This window comes from Alternaria dauci, chromosome 3, assembly GCF_042100115.1.
Source record: "Alternaria dauci strain A2016 chromosome 3, whole genome shotgun sequence".
NCBI lineage: Eukaryota > Fungi > Ascomycota > Dothideomycetes > Pleosporales > Pleosporaceae > Alternaria > Alternaria dauci.
Genome location: NC_091274.1, coordinates 1,538,505 through 1,552,160, shown reverse-complemented (window position 1 = coordinate 1,552,160; position 13,656 = coordinate 1,538,505). Strand labels below are relative to the sequence as shown.

Genomic DNA, 13,656 nt, shown 5'->3' with positions numbered 1-13,656 from the left:
ACCAGGAAGCTCTTCGGCCTACGGAGCGATCTCTCCGCTCACACAAGGGCCTTTCCATCTAGATGTTGGCGACTCTTTCAACCTTGATGGAGAAGACAGGACTCGCTCGAGAGCAACTACCAGTTCGACCGAGCCTCGGGACACCAGACTCGACGTATTTACAGCGAAGGTTTGCTCTAGCAACGCATCTTTGTTTGCGTCACAAGAGGACGATCAAGATTGCCTTCGATGTCAGCTCTGGAACATAACAAATCCCGGAGAGAATCTTAGATGCGAAGACTGTGTTAGTAAGGCTTTTGCAGCATGCGCGACTACCATCTGGGTCGCTGAAGATCCAAGAACTACGCCTGAAGCACCTCGACTAGATGTCATTGGGGAGCCTCCATCGCGAACCATCTCACGGTCTGAGGGCACCGCGCGATGCTCTGCGTGTGAAATAGCTGCATTTCTCCATCCAGGCCGTTCTACCAATTGTACTTCGTGCATACAGGCTAAAGGACTATCAGTTCAATCTTCAACAAGCAAGCCTTCCGAAATTAAACGTTCGTGCGCTCGACGACCACCTACCAAGCTCGAGTCACATGCTACGCGATATCTACATCGGTGGTTGAAGGAGAATCGAAACAATCCATATCCGGACAATGATACCAAAAGGTTACTGGCTGAAAAATGCGGAATTACCGAGAAACAGGTTAGCACTTGGTTTACTAACGCGAGAGCGCGAAGAAGGCTATTCGATACGAGCTTGTCAAATCCGGCCTCGGAAGATGAGGGTCCGCGGGAGACCAAACTTGCGAGTATAACATCGGCCACGATTTCGGATGGAGGATCATTTGAACATCATGGTTCCATTACATCCTCTCACCCAACGGAATGTTCCAACTGGGCAGGCACTGTCACCTCTAGACGAGGCAAGAAAAAAGACTATGGTCAGTCTAGCAGCATTAGATTCGCAGCTCACCAAGGCTCACTGTTTCCATCTGCATCGCTATTCGCATCCAAAATGGATGGTGATAGCGAAAAGCAGACGTGGCAATGCACGTTTTGTTACCAACATATCGCACGCAAGTCCTGGCGGCGCCATGAGGAAACACAACATCGCCCCAAACGAAAGTGGACATGCTTGCTTTCTGGACCAAGTGTCACACTTCCCTCACAATCGGATAGTGCCACGTTCTGCGTATTCTGTATGGTATCAAGCCCTAGCGACGTGCACTTTGCACAATACCACCGCATAACTGAATGCACGAGCAAAGGCGAAGAGGAAAGAACATTCTTGCGACCGGACCACCTACGTCAGCACGTGAAAAACTTCCACAAAGCAAAACTCCATGACACTATCCGCGATCTTTGGAGACAAGAAGGACCAGGCAACAATGCTGTGGAGAACTGGGTTTGCGGTTTCTGTGAAAAAGTGTTAAAGACATGGGAAGTTCGAGAGACGCATATTGCTGGCCACTTCAAGGACGGTTTGACAATGGCGAACTGGAAAGGGTACACACGACAGGATCCTGAAGCTAAGGCAAGCAAAAAGAGACCGACGTCAAGTGAAGGGCGACCTAATATGCTCTCAAAGTTGGCTCGGACACTTACTGGTCGGTCACTACACCAACAGCATCACTGCGAGTCACTTGGGCAGACGACCGACACTTTCGACGCCACTCCAGCACCTATGGATATGTCCGGTCCGAATCTGTGTCTGTTACCAGAACTGGTTTTTGACGACTTCATGCTGGGAGCAGGTGATGGTTACTTTGACTTCAACTTCGATGTTACGAATACTTCAAGCACGTACGAACAAGACCCCGTTTCTGCTGAGCGTCACGATTCAGCATTCCCTGATGAGAACGACACTGGAGTTGGCTTTGGAAATAATGTGGAGGATACCACCAACAAAGACTTCTCGAATTTGGATACATTCGGACTTTGGTATCAGTAGTTAGAAACATGCATAATCTGAATAATGACCCAAACGGGAATGAGAAAGACAACCAGAGCGTGATGAATCTCAAATGCAAAGGACGACATATTCACCATGAGTTTACGCTGTATTGGCTTGGCTTGTTTCTCAGATGATCCTGGAAACGAGACTGCATTACAGTGATGTGCATTGTGGTCGTCTAGCAGCTTCAAAAAGAGTTGAAAGATATCAAACACAGTGTTTGTGGCACGAACTATCATATCACTGATGACAGCTGGTTGGTCGCACACATGGCGCCGGGAACGACTGTGAACATTTGGTCACCCCAACTGCTATACCCTGTCATTCCTAGCGCAGCCCGCCTCGCTTGCGCGGTGCGCAGGCATCTAGCCAGAAACCAAACAACTGCCCCTCCAGAAAACACCATCAGGTCGAGCATTTACTCTTTTGTCCCCCACCCCCACATAGCCACTCCATGACTGCGCCTACGCACCTCGATCCCAGCGAACTGGGAACCAAGTCCTACTGGGACGCGGCCTACAACACGGAGCGCCAAAACTTTGCCGCAAACGCCGACGACGAGGGAACGATATGGTTCAGCGACGCGGGTGCCGAGGAGCGCATGTTGTCTTTTCTTGAACGTCTCAGCGATGAAGGCCACATACACAAGGAGAGCGCCGAGGACGACAAGAAAGCTGCACGATTCCTCGACCTGGGAACAGGAAATGGACATTTGCTGTTTGCGCTGCGGGACGACGAGTGGAACGGCGAGATGGTGGGAGTCGACTACTCTGCGCAGAGCATTACTCTTGCGACGTCAATCCGCGATGTGAAGGGTGCCTCGTACGAGGACATTGCGTTCCATGAGTGGGACATCTTGTCGCAGCCACCGGGCGCATGGCTGGGCTCTGGCTTCGACGTTGTACTGGACAAGGGAACGTTTGACGCGATATGCTTGTCGCAAGAGGAAGACGCTCACGGTCGCAGGATCTGCGAGGGGTATAGGGAAAAGGTCGAGCCCCTCACGAAGAAGGGCGGCAGGTTTCTCATAACGAGCTGTAACTGGACAGAGGAGGAGCTGAAGGGCTGGTTTGCAGGCGGAGAGTTTGAGTTTGAGGGAAAAGTAAAGTACCCCAGCTTTACTTTTGGAGGCAAGACGGGCAGCAGCGTTGTCACGCTCTGTTTCAAGCGGACGTGATTTCACGCTTCTTAGCTGGGAGGAAAGATTATTGCTGCTACTGCTACGACGGAGCAGCCCGCCGTATCCGCGCGAACACGAGCCACTTCTTCCGTTCGCCCATGTTCTCCAAACCGCCATCGCGCTCGCTGGCCCACGGCCGCCGCTGTCCGTCGACATCCATTTCGTATATCTCCTCTACCTCGAGTCCTTGCTCCGGCACCACCTCCTCGAAGAAGGGTGCGACTTTGGCGCGACCCGTGTGGAAGCCCGCAATACAGTATATGCGTGCGGATGGCTCGTCGGAAAGGAAATGTAGCATTGACTGGGCGAGGCTCTCGTGCTCCCATGGCATCCAGAGACAATCGGCTGCGAGGATGCGCGTGTAGTGATGTGCGTGCAAAGTTTCAAAGGGGGTACTTGCAGAGCCCCATTGATGACCTTGGACAGTCACATTGGGCTTCAATAGTGCTGGCACGTTGTTCGCGACGTTGGTTCTGAGGGTATCGAGGATAGGTGCGGCCGGGTAGTCGGTGATGGTCACCTGTCAAGCTGTTAGTCCAAGGATGCGGGCGGTCCGGACAGTGGACGTACCTCTTTCGCGCCTGCCAGTGTACTAAGGATCCCGCCTAGCCCTACGCCTGCGAGCAAATGTTCCATCAGCACACTCTCCTCTTCACCCATCTTTCCAGCCCAACCCACCTGCACCCAACTCCAAGACCGTCTCGCCCTCGACACTCCATTGTTTCTCCTCTTCCGTGTCCGTCCACCACTGGCCGTCTCTCCAGCCCTCCTCATCTTGGAGCAGGCCCTTCCCACTTGCGCTCAAGTCTCCACCTTCCACCCGCCCACTGACCAGCTCTGCCATCATGATGCCAGCATTCCACAGGTAATGCGCAAACTTTCGTCTTTGCTCCTCGCCATTGACATCGGCCACCCTCAACTCCAACTCGCCAAACTTGGCATTGCGATACAAGATGACGGTGTTTGCATCGTCGCCGTGCATGTTCTGGGTGTCGTCGGTGAAGATGCCGCCAAGCGAGGAGCCAAGGATGTCTTCCGGCTCGAGAGGCGCGTTGCGTGGGCGGCGGAGGCTTATGAGCGAAGGGAGTAACATTCTAGGGGCGGGCCTCAGTGTGGACGAAAAGGACACGGCGGGCGTCGGCTGCAAGACTCGTGTGAGACGAGCTGGAAGTCATGGTCGCACAACGCCATGATGCGCCATGGATGGGTGGGCTCGCGAAATCTCTGGTGGGGTACGTGTGCTAGGCTGTACATGGCATGGCTCGCGGGTGGCATGCAGGGACGCAACGCGTCGTCAGACAGGTCGTGAGATCATCATTTGCCGAGGCTGCTGCTTGTGACGCCCGCTTGGAACTGTGACTTTGCTCCTCACTTCCACGCTCAATCTGCCTCTGGTCGATACCATACGACCAGCCCCCCACAACAAGACCGACTGCGACACGTAACCGCTACCATGTCGTTCTCGTCGTTCAAGAATCCGGCGACGTACCATCTGCTCAGGTACGACGACTGCACCTCGCAAGCCCAAGCCCAAGCCCAACCACGTCTGCTAACAGAGCTATAGCTATGGCACCCTCCTCGGCTCAACCCTTTTCCAGTCCTTCGTCTCAGGCATTGTAGCCTTCCGCGTCCTCCCGCGTCCCCAATTCTCCACTCTTCAGAAGCACACCTTTCCTGTATACTTTACGCTCCAAACTCTCACTCCCGTCGTAATGCTGCTCACCTATCCCCGTGGTGGTGCACCCTCGCTGCTTCCATTCCTCTCTTCGTCTCCCATGCCACCGACTGCAACCGATGATCTGAGTTCCTGGCTGCACACGACCATGTTCCTCACGGCGCTGCTGAATTGGGTCTACATTGGGCCCAAGACAACCGAGGTCATGGGTCTGAGGAAACACCAGGAGACGAGGGATGGGAAGAAGAGCTATGATGCTGGGCCACATAGCGAGGAGATGCAGGCCTTGAACAAGCAGTTTGGCATCTTACACGGTATCAGCAGTTTGACCAACTTGGTGGGCTTGGGGGCTATGATTTGGTATGGTGCGGTACTAGCTGATGGACTGAGTCTGTAGGGTATCAAGAGGGTGTCAAAGGGTGTATATGTTGAGCGTAAGAACATCGCTGACTGCGAAGGCGCAAGGGCCTACAGGCACGTTTGCTGGACCTACTGTACATTCAATAGTGAGCATATGGTATGCCCACTTCTATCGTGGTACAAACGACTATGCTGCGACATTAGCTACTCGAGTCCCCTTAATTGTACTCGCGTAACTCTATGCTCTGACCTGGCCGTTGTTCTAATATACTGTATCATGGCAATCACACTAGAAAACCTCCCTCCCTCCAAGTTCTCGAATGTCCACCCTGAAAGTTATTCGACAAGGCAACCAAGCGCAATAGACGATAGTAGGAAAGTCCAGTATCGACAACTTGTCTCTCGCGCTGTAACACAGCGTTTACATTCCCCATCTCTGGACGACCTCACCAAGACAAACGTGGCCGACAAACTTGCGTGTCCGTTGAAAGCATGGGAGACGCAGGAACGCTTTATTGCGCGAGACAAAGCGCGAATTGAAGCCGAGATGCTGGATATTCCATGGAGTAAAAACATCCTTCCTCTTGCGTACATTGCATACCAGACCCGACATGCAGATGTAGCTGACGGATGATAGCACAGTTTATCCGCGATGTAGAAAGCGCTGCCCTTGAGGTCCATGTCCTCACGCCAACACGGTACGGAGCACCGTCTAGAGACAAGATGAAGAACCAAGAAGCCAGTAAGAGGAATGAAGGGGTAGCATATAAATTCGGCGCCTCAAGGGATTTAGATCAGGACAAGGAATGGAAGAAGAAAGATGCGGCCATTTACAACATGCTCAGAGCTTTTCAGGGAGGACGGTCTAGCGGCTGATGGCTTCCCAATTGGCTACTGCCAATATGTACGTTCGGAACGACAGTAATGACTTCAAGCGACCCATCTCAAACATGCCTATGCGACGCCCGAAATTTTACAACGCAAGCACATGCTTGGTGTAGGCGAAGTGACCACGCTACACTAGATATTGTGAACAACTGTACAGCCGGTCAACTGAAGAAGATATTGCGGTGCATCAATGTAGATCCTAGCATCGATAGACAAGTTTCGACATTGGTAAAGTGAATTGATAACATAGACTATCCCGAAATTTCTCGATTGGAGATTGAATCCGAAAACTGGTTTGGGTTCACCAGAAGGCCAAGTCCAAACTCATGGTACGCACATAGCTGGCTACCTGCGTCAAGTGCCGTGAGCAAGCCAGTCATCTAACTTGCTCCAATCGATGGGATCCAATGCCATGTCGTCTACAACGTAGTCCGCAGCTAAGAAAGTGTCCAAGCCATTCATATCCATAATATTGAAACCTGGGTCGTCAAAGCCGTAGGAGAACGTAAAAGGACTGGTGCCATCAAAGACAGTATAAGGAAGTTCAGATGACGCTTCGGTCAGATTGGACGTCAAATCCAATGAGAAATCAGAGCAATCAGCTACGATACTGCTGCTGGGCTGGCACACATTACTTTTGGCTGCATCAGCAGAGGTAGCAGCACGACTGCTATCCGCATCGCGTTTCTGCCGTCTCAGTCTTGCGCAATCGCGTTGGTGACGTAGACGTGCTATGAAATCGGGTACTGACAATGTGACTACATTCCTTGAACGAAGTAGCGCCTCCCGATCGCCATATGCCTTCAAGCATAGATGGCCCATAGCAGCATGAACGGGTTTCTTCATATCCTCAATCATATCCGGATTGTTATCGTAGGTTTCACCGATGAGTTTCCAAGCTCGATCAGCATCAGTAACTTCGGGATAAGCACGGAGGACATCTAGCACGTGAATGAAAGCGTGCCATTGCCGATACCAGGGCGCGTTCCACGCAAATCGCTTGATGAAGGGATTGGTCTGCAACATTACTTGTTGTTCAAGAAGCTTGAGACAAACTTCCCAGATCTTCCAGCGTTCATCAAGCGGTGTTTGCTCGATGCTGCCCCAGCTGCGTGGATGATGCATCAAGAACCGGGCTACGTTCAGACCGTACCGAGCAACCAGCATCGTAACAAGGTCCAATGGCTGAGAGGGATCGCAGTAGCGAAGCTGTTTCGTTTCGATGGCCTCTTGGAGGGCCTGGATCTTACTCTCACGGTCCTTTCTGTCCTGTCCTGAAAGGTCAAGGTTCATCTAGCCAAGGTCTTTTCCTTCTTGTCGAAGGTTCGCGATACGTGCGGCAGCAAACTTTCCCATCTCACACCTTGTAACGATGAAAATAGCATCTGTCAGTCTATCGGATTCCGAGGGTAGCTCAGTCATACTGGGGTACAACTGATCATCGTTGACATTGATCGGCCATTCAGCTCGGTGAGGACCGACATCAAGATCTCGGTATTTCGAAAGACCACACAACTCCGTAGTCCGAGAATCATGGGTTTTCAACTGATACCAAACACGCCGGCGGATCTCAGTTTCGAACGGAGATAATCCCAGATACTTTCCGTCGCGCTCTAGACCCATGCCTTGAGCGATGCGGACAGCTGCGCCAGTAAGCGTCCAGTTGGCGCGTGGCGTGTAGATTTCGCGGACTGTAATGAGGTGTATGACTAAAGCCTGGAGAACAACTATGCTGGTAGTCTCCATCACTTTTGCTCGCGATAATGCTGTTTCTGTCGCTGAGATAAATTGAGACAGCAGACGATCACGGGACTCGGCAAACTGTTGCTCGCACTCGATTCGGCCCAAAGACATTACAGCGGAGCCATATATAGCAAACATGAGTGCTTCGAGTGCCCGTGGTATGGTCTCAGGGCTATTGGCAGCTTTTTCAACCACTGGCCTCAGACTAGGAACATGCACCACTTTTGTCAATGGATCAACATTACTGACAAAGGTCTCCCAAAGTTGATGTATGCGGTCGATTGACGGATGGCGAGGCCTGCCGCTGGGATGAGTATGTCTGATGAGAGCAAATCCCAAGTGATCGGACGTCGCTTGTTCTTCACTAATGTCACTTGAGCCTTCCAAGTCGTTCTCCGGATCAAGCGACTAGACATTTGTTACTGTTTGGACGACTAAACAGACACTGGAATAAGTTTTGTCGGATCTTCGCACTAACCTCTTCAACCACTCTGTTCCATAGAGTGTTCTCGACAAACTTGAAAGATGCCTGGCCCTGAACAGTCGGTGTCTGGAGGACGTATGGAGACGGTTCAGACTCGAGGGATAAAGGCGTTTGCAATTGAACGACATGCTGCACGTGTTGATCGGACACAGTGTGCGTCATGTGCTGCGATCCATTATTTGACCAGCCTGGAAGCCTTCCGACGTCAATCCCTCGCTCTTGAAGTAAAACTTCATACTGTCGTAGGCGATCAGTTAGTACCTTAACTTTGACGCGCGTTTTCCTCTTCTTCGTTTGTAGCATTGGATTGAAGACGCAGTCAATACTATGCTTGACGCAAGCACTACATGGTTTCTGCCGATCGCATTTGACTAGATAGAGGTGTACAATGTCAGCACATGTTTCACATACGGCGTGTACAGAAACACGACTTGCCTTTTCGTTCAGCACATCGTATGCACGAGAAGGTGGGTCTTTTGTGTGTGCCCGAAGAAGGAGCTGTGGTTGCCATTGTTAAGGTTGGCCACTCGGGGTATTATTGGCGGCAAGTGTCGACAGTTGAGCTTGTTGCAATCCATCAAATCAAAGTGAGGATAAGAGGAAGAAGATTGCGAGAGTTTGGGTAGGGGCTGTGTCAGAGGATGGTAGATACACGGCCTCTCTCCGGGAATAGCGCCCTGGCCCCACAAAATCACACTTACAACACCCGAGCCGTTGCCCGAATGCATGAAACCCGAAGTACGCTAACTCCGAAGCCTCATCAACTTTCCTCCTATGTGCCTAAACGCACATACAGAAATCCATTCATACTTTTCACCATCAAAGAAGGAGTATGCACGACTTCTTCCTCTTTTTCCATTTCGACCTCAGTTTTATTAGATGTCCTACAACCGCGCATGCGAGTTACGAAGGGAGATTACGACCGTTCGTAAGCAAAGATGAGAAGTAGGACAAGGCGGATGTGTAGAAGGAGATGGGGAATTGGAATGGTGCTTCGTGTATGATAATGTGGGTATCTCGATTATCACAACCTCTAGTGTAAGACTAACTGATCTAACAAGAAAGGAGACAAGAGTGATGAGTCTATAGCACTCCATGACAGAGACCAACAACGCCGCACTATGTACAGTGCCATGCAAAGGCTTCTGGTCTTATACACCAACCGCCCTAGGCGGCTCATCGCCCAAGTTCAGCGCTCCAGTCTTCTGTTCTACAACTGCCCAGTCGGTGGGATCAATACCGATCCTAGTTTCCTCGGACCCATCTGCGGAAGGACGATGCGGAACATCCAATGCGCCCTTTGGATCTGCAGGTAACAAGTTGTTAGCCTTGTCAATTGGGCTAGCAAGCTCAGGATCTGACTTGTTCTTCACATTGTCATCCAAAAGGGCCGCGTCAAGCGAGTGAGAATTGTTGCCCTGTAGCACAGCATCACCAGTCGCCTGGTGTTTGGATGGAAGCTGGAGTTCCTCTCTTTCGACGTGCTCCCCATGCTCTAGCGAGGTAGTAGGAGCAGTGCTCATCCTGTGCATGCCCCCACCTCTCGCATTACCATCTACACTTCTTCGTGCCTTTCCAGGGTCCATGACTTTGGCCTGGTCCTCTGAACGGACTCTGTCTGGCTTGCCGTTGAGCGTGTGGCTATTTGGTCTTCCTTTTGAGTATGATCGCCTCCCATCTTTCCTAGCGACTTCTGTGCTCTTACGCCCGACTCCTTGACCTTCTTTATGGTCACCTCGACCTGTAAGCGACCCAATGATGCCGTTTTTGTGCTGCTTCTTCTCTTCCGCAATCGTCTTCTGTAGAGCCTTCCAGCGGATGGTCACGTTCTCTTCCACAGATTCCTTCTTCTCAGATGTTCTATTGGCCCCTCGTTGAGCTTCTGGTATGACCGGGACCTGAGCTTTCGATTCCAGCATCGCCAGCTCTTTTTGTCCTTCAGCAATGCGGGCACGGCGTAAATAACTAGTGGGTTGGTACCGCTTCATGTATTCTGCGTCAAGCCCCTTCATCGTGTATGCCAAAGGGCCAAAAAGAGCTGCGATATCCTTGAGTACGAAGCCGCCAATGCCGAAGCCGACGCCTCGAACTGCGCCCATGACCCCGTCCTTCTTCGCGCCATTGTAAGGCTGGGTGACAAGACCCGAAACGCCATCCATGACGCCAAAAACAAGCTCGTCGCGACCAGCACGTGTGCCAGAGTGGAAGCCAGTCACTCGTGGTGGACGGCGCACTGTTTCGTCCCCGTACAAGCGTGGAGCATTGTGGAAGCCCTGAGTGATAGCAAGCGTCAGGTTCATGGGTAATTTGGCGATAGCGTGCCCTGTTTTCCTGAAGCCGAACACGGCTTCGCGGCTGAGCTCTGCAGCCAATTCTTCGTCTGGTTCTGTGATTTTAGACAGTGTTGATTCGTTGCGACTCGCCTGTGGTCGATCTGTATGCTGGCTGTCCTGCTTCTGATTCGTAATCTCAGCTCCATTTGGCGTGTCTACGTTCGCCTTCGCTAGTGCAGCCTTTTTCTGCTCGTGACGCTGTTGATGTCTGTGCTTCTTCTCTCTTAGCTTCTCCCGTTTCCTGATGCTCTTCCCCATCTCTACAGGCATACCACCTACGCCTGCAGCAGCATCGGAAAGAGATGTCATTAGGCTGCCCCAAACACCCGTGATAGGCTCTCCTGGACCGCCAAAGTCATTCCATTCGTAGTGTCGAATAAGTCGCAGATCGCCCCATTTGAGCTTCCTCTTCTCGACAAGTATCTCAGCTGCGAGCACAGAGAGCTTGATATCCGTGTTCTTGATCTTCCACGCCGCAGCGCGGTTGTCGAGGAAGTCGCAACGCATGCTGCCTTGTCCATGGAGAGGCAGTGATCTATGGAATGAGCGTACGGCATTAAGCGCACCATCTCCTTCCTTCTCGATGCTCTCGGCAATCTTCTTCACATTCACTTTAGCTTCGTCAGTGAGACATTGCTTGATGCCCTCTGCTAGTCGTTCAGCGCTAAGCTTTTTGTACGGTATACAATCGTGAGCTCCGGCCTTTGCCTTGCTGACCATTGCACCCCAGAACGGCTGGTCGCCGAAGAAGGGCACAATCATTGTAGGTATAGCGCACTTGAGACCGATGGCGGTTGTTCCGGCGCCTCCGTGATGCACCACAGCAGCGCATTTCGGGAAAAGCCAGTCGTGGGGTGTGTTGTCCAGCATGAAGACATTTTCCGGACAGTCAGCGTTGGAGCCAAATCCGCCCCAGCCTTTGGAAACAAGGGCACGGCAGCCGACAGATTTTACAGCTTCAAATATGAGGTTTGTGAACTGATCTGGATCGTCTACGACGATGGAGCCAAATCCAATATAGACTGGAGGAGGTCCGTCGTCCAGAAACTTCTTCAGCTCATCTGGTGGTGTAAATGACGAAGCTAGATCAAGGAAGACAAAACCAGAGATGTCAATCTCTGGGCCCCAATCCTTGGGCTTCGGGATGAGAGCTGGTGACCACATGTATGTATAGGGTACTTTGAGCCGATAGAGTTGACCTGGCGCCCATATCCTGCTAACTACCTCGAGATGCAAGACCTGGGTACGAAATCGGTTGATGAGATCACCAAGCCCTTGCCACATCATCGTCTCGACGAGTGGGTATGACATGAAATTACTGTAGGTCGCTTCGACATTACTGGCCTTGATGTTTGCAAGTGGATGAGGGAACTGGGTTGTGGGTGTGTAAGGGAAGCTTTGGTATTTTAGCACTGGATTGAGATTTCAGGTGACAGGAACTTACGTGAACATCATGTGTAGCGGTATACCGAGCTTCTCGGCGATGTGAGTTGGGGCGAAGCTTGGCGGATTTGCAATAATAGCATCAGCGACGAATGGTGCCTTGTCGCCCACTGTGACATGTTAGCTAGAATGTAGCGCAGGCTGTACCATACAACTTACTCATCTTGGCGTTCGTTTTGTCGGTTTCATCGTCGGTCGCATTGATGCAAGCACGCCACATGCCTTGGAACATCTCGTACATCTGGCTCCTTCGTCGGCCAATCTCGCCGTCCTTGATAGTATCGATATTCGGAATCAAACCAGGGTTCTTGACCATGAAGGCCATCAGCTCGGCTGGGTTGCCACCAACGGAGAAGAACTCCAAACCCGAATCCTTCTCCACGAAGTCCTTAAACGCTGGGTGTGTAGCCAGACGAACACGGTGCCCATAGTCTTCCTTGAGAATTTTGCCTATGCGAATAAAGGGCTGAATGTCACCGCGTGACCCAATGATGATGATGACAATATTGAGCTTGATTCTTCTTGAGGGGTCATGTTCCATCTCGTCATCTTCTGGCTTGATCTTGGTGGCTCCGACCTCGTCATAACTCGCAGGTCCTTGGTCCTGATCGTTGCCATGCTTCTTGAAAGCTGTACCTAGGGCTTTTGCAATGTAGCCACTGCCGAAATTCTTCTCCAGTATGCTCAGCTTGAGACGGCCATCTGCTCTTGAAACCCTGCACTTTGTGTGGAAGTGTTCGTTGGAGATTTTTAGGCGGGAAAAGGGCCCGGACCGGCTTTCGCGTGATTTGCGTGTCGCTTGCTTGGTGAGGTTGCCGGCATGGCCGAGGCTCTTGTGGGGATATTTGTTCTCATCGTCGGAAGAGTCGGAGGAGTCGGAATCGGGGTCGAAGGTGATTGTCGCTGCTCTCTCGGGGGCTGCTGGTCTTGCCTCGCGGGGTTGCTGCGTTCTTCCTAGTAGCGTGTGCCTCACAGAGGGCTTTGGTCGCTCGGTTGCCCATCTTTGTTGGGCGGGACGCGACGTCGACGTGGATGTGTTGGATGTCGACCCAGCAGCGTCTTGTGGTGCTCCGGTCGAACGATCTGGTGACGATGCGCCATCTTTCTGAGCCATGTCTGCGGTCGAAGTGTCTTGAGTGGGCGTGGGTGTGGTGGGCTCTTGGCCAGGAATGTTCGGAAAGGCCGGCTCTTCGATGATCATACCAATGGGCGAGACGATGCCCTCGTCCTTGGGACTAAGAGTAGGGCCCGCCATGGGTGCTATGCGAAGAGGTTCGGCGTCCGGCGGGTCAGCCGATCTGGATCCCAGTGATGGGTTCGTGTTTGCGGCAGTGACGGAGCGATGATGGTGACAGCGCAGAAAGAGCGACGCCTAGGCCTGAAGGGACTCGCGCGGCCCTTGGTTCGCCTACATGCGCCAACAAAGCTGTTGGCAAATCTGTCTGGATGTGGACAACGGGCGCGCGTAAAAGGCGAAAGGCCACACGCGCGAATGGCGTTGACTCGGTGTAGCGGGCGATCAGGGCCAACCGGTGGACAGCAGGTAGAGCGCGGCATGACATCATGCGTAGCCTACGGGCCTTGCTACGGGATTTAACTTGGTCTGGT

At 52.1% G+C, this 13,656-nt stretch overlaps 4 protein-coding genes across 4 annotated transcripts; 2 read left to right on the top strand and 2 right to left on the bottom strand.

Moving 5' to 3' along the window:
- Positions 1-2,396: 2,396 nt before the first annotated feature.
- Positions 2,397-3,119, top strand: ACET3X_004168 (uncharacterized protein; the record flags this gene model as incomplete). Its single annotated transcript, XM_069450343.1, has 1 exon — positions 2,397-3,119. One exon carries the CDS (start codon positions 2,397-2,399, stop codon positions 3,117-3,119), a length of 723 nt encoding a protein of 240 aa, XP_069308146.1.
- Positions 3,120-3,162: 43 nt separating this feature from the next.
- On the bottom strand, positions 3,163-4,215 carry ACET3X_004167 (uncharacterized protein; the record flags this gene model as incomplete). Its single annotated transcript, XM_069450342.1, has 3 exons — positions 3,163-3,642; positions 3,693-3,739; positions 3,801-4,215. 3 exons carry the CDS (start codon positions 4,213-4,215, stop codon positions 3,163-3,165), a joined length of 942 nt encoding a protein of 313 aa, XP_069308145.1.
- A 360-nt stretch (positions 4,216-4,575) lies between these two features.
- ACET3X_004166 (uncharacterized protein) lies at positions 4,576-5,194 on the top strand (the record flags this gene model as incomplete). Its single annotated transcript, XM_069450341.1, has 2 exons — positions 4,576-4,622; positions 4,687-5,194. 2 exons carry the CDS (start codon positions 4,576-4,578, stop codon positions 5,192-5,194), a joined length of 555 nt encoding a protein of 184 aa, XP_069308144.1.
- A 4,229-nt stretch (positions 5,195-9,423) lies between these two features.
- Positions 9,424-13,303, bottom strand: ACET3X_004165 (uncharacterized protein; the record flags this gene model as incomplete). The annotated part of the gene is made up of 3 exons (XM_069450340.1): positions 9,424-12,001; positions 12,050-12,158; positions 12,208-13,303. 3 exons carry the CDS (start codon positions 13,301-13,303, stop codon positions 9,424-9,426), a joined length of 3,783 nt encoding a protein of 1,260 aa, XP_069308143.1.
- Positions 13,304-13,656: the final 353 nt, after the last annotated feature.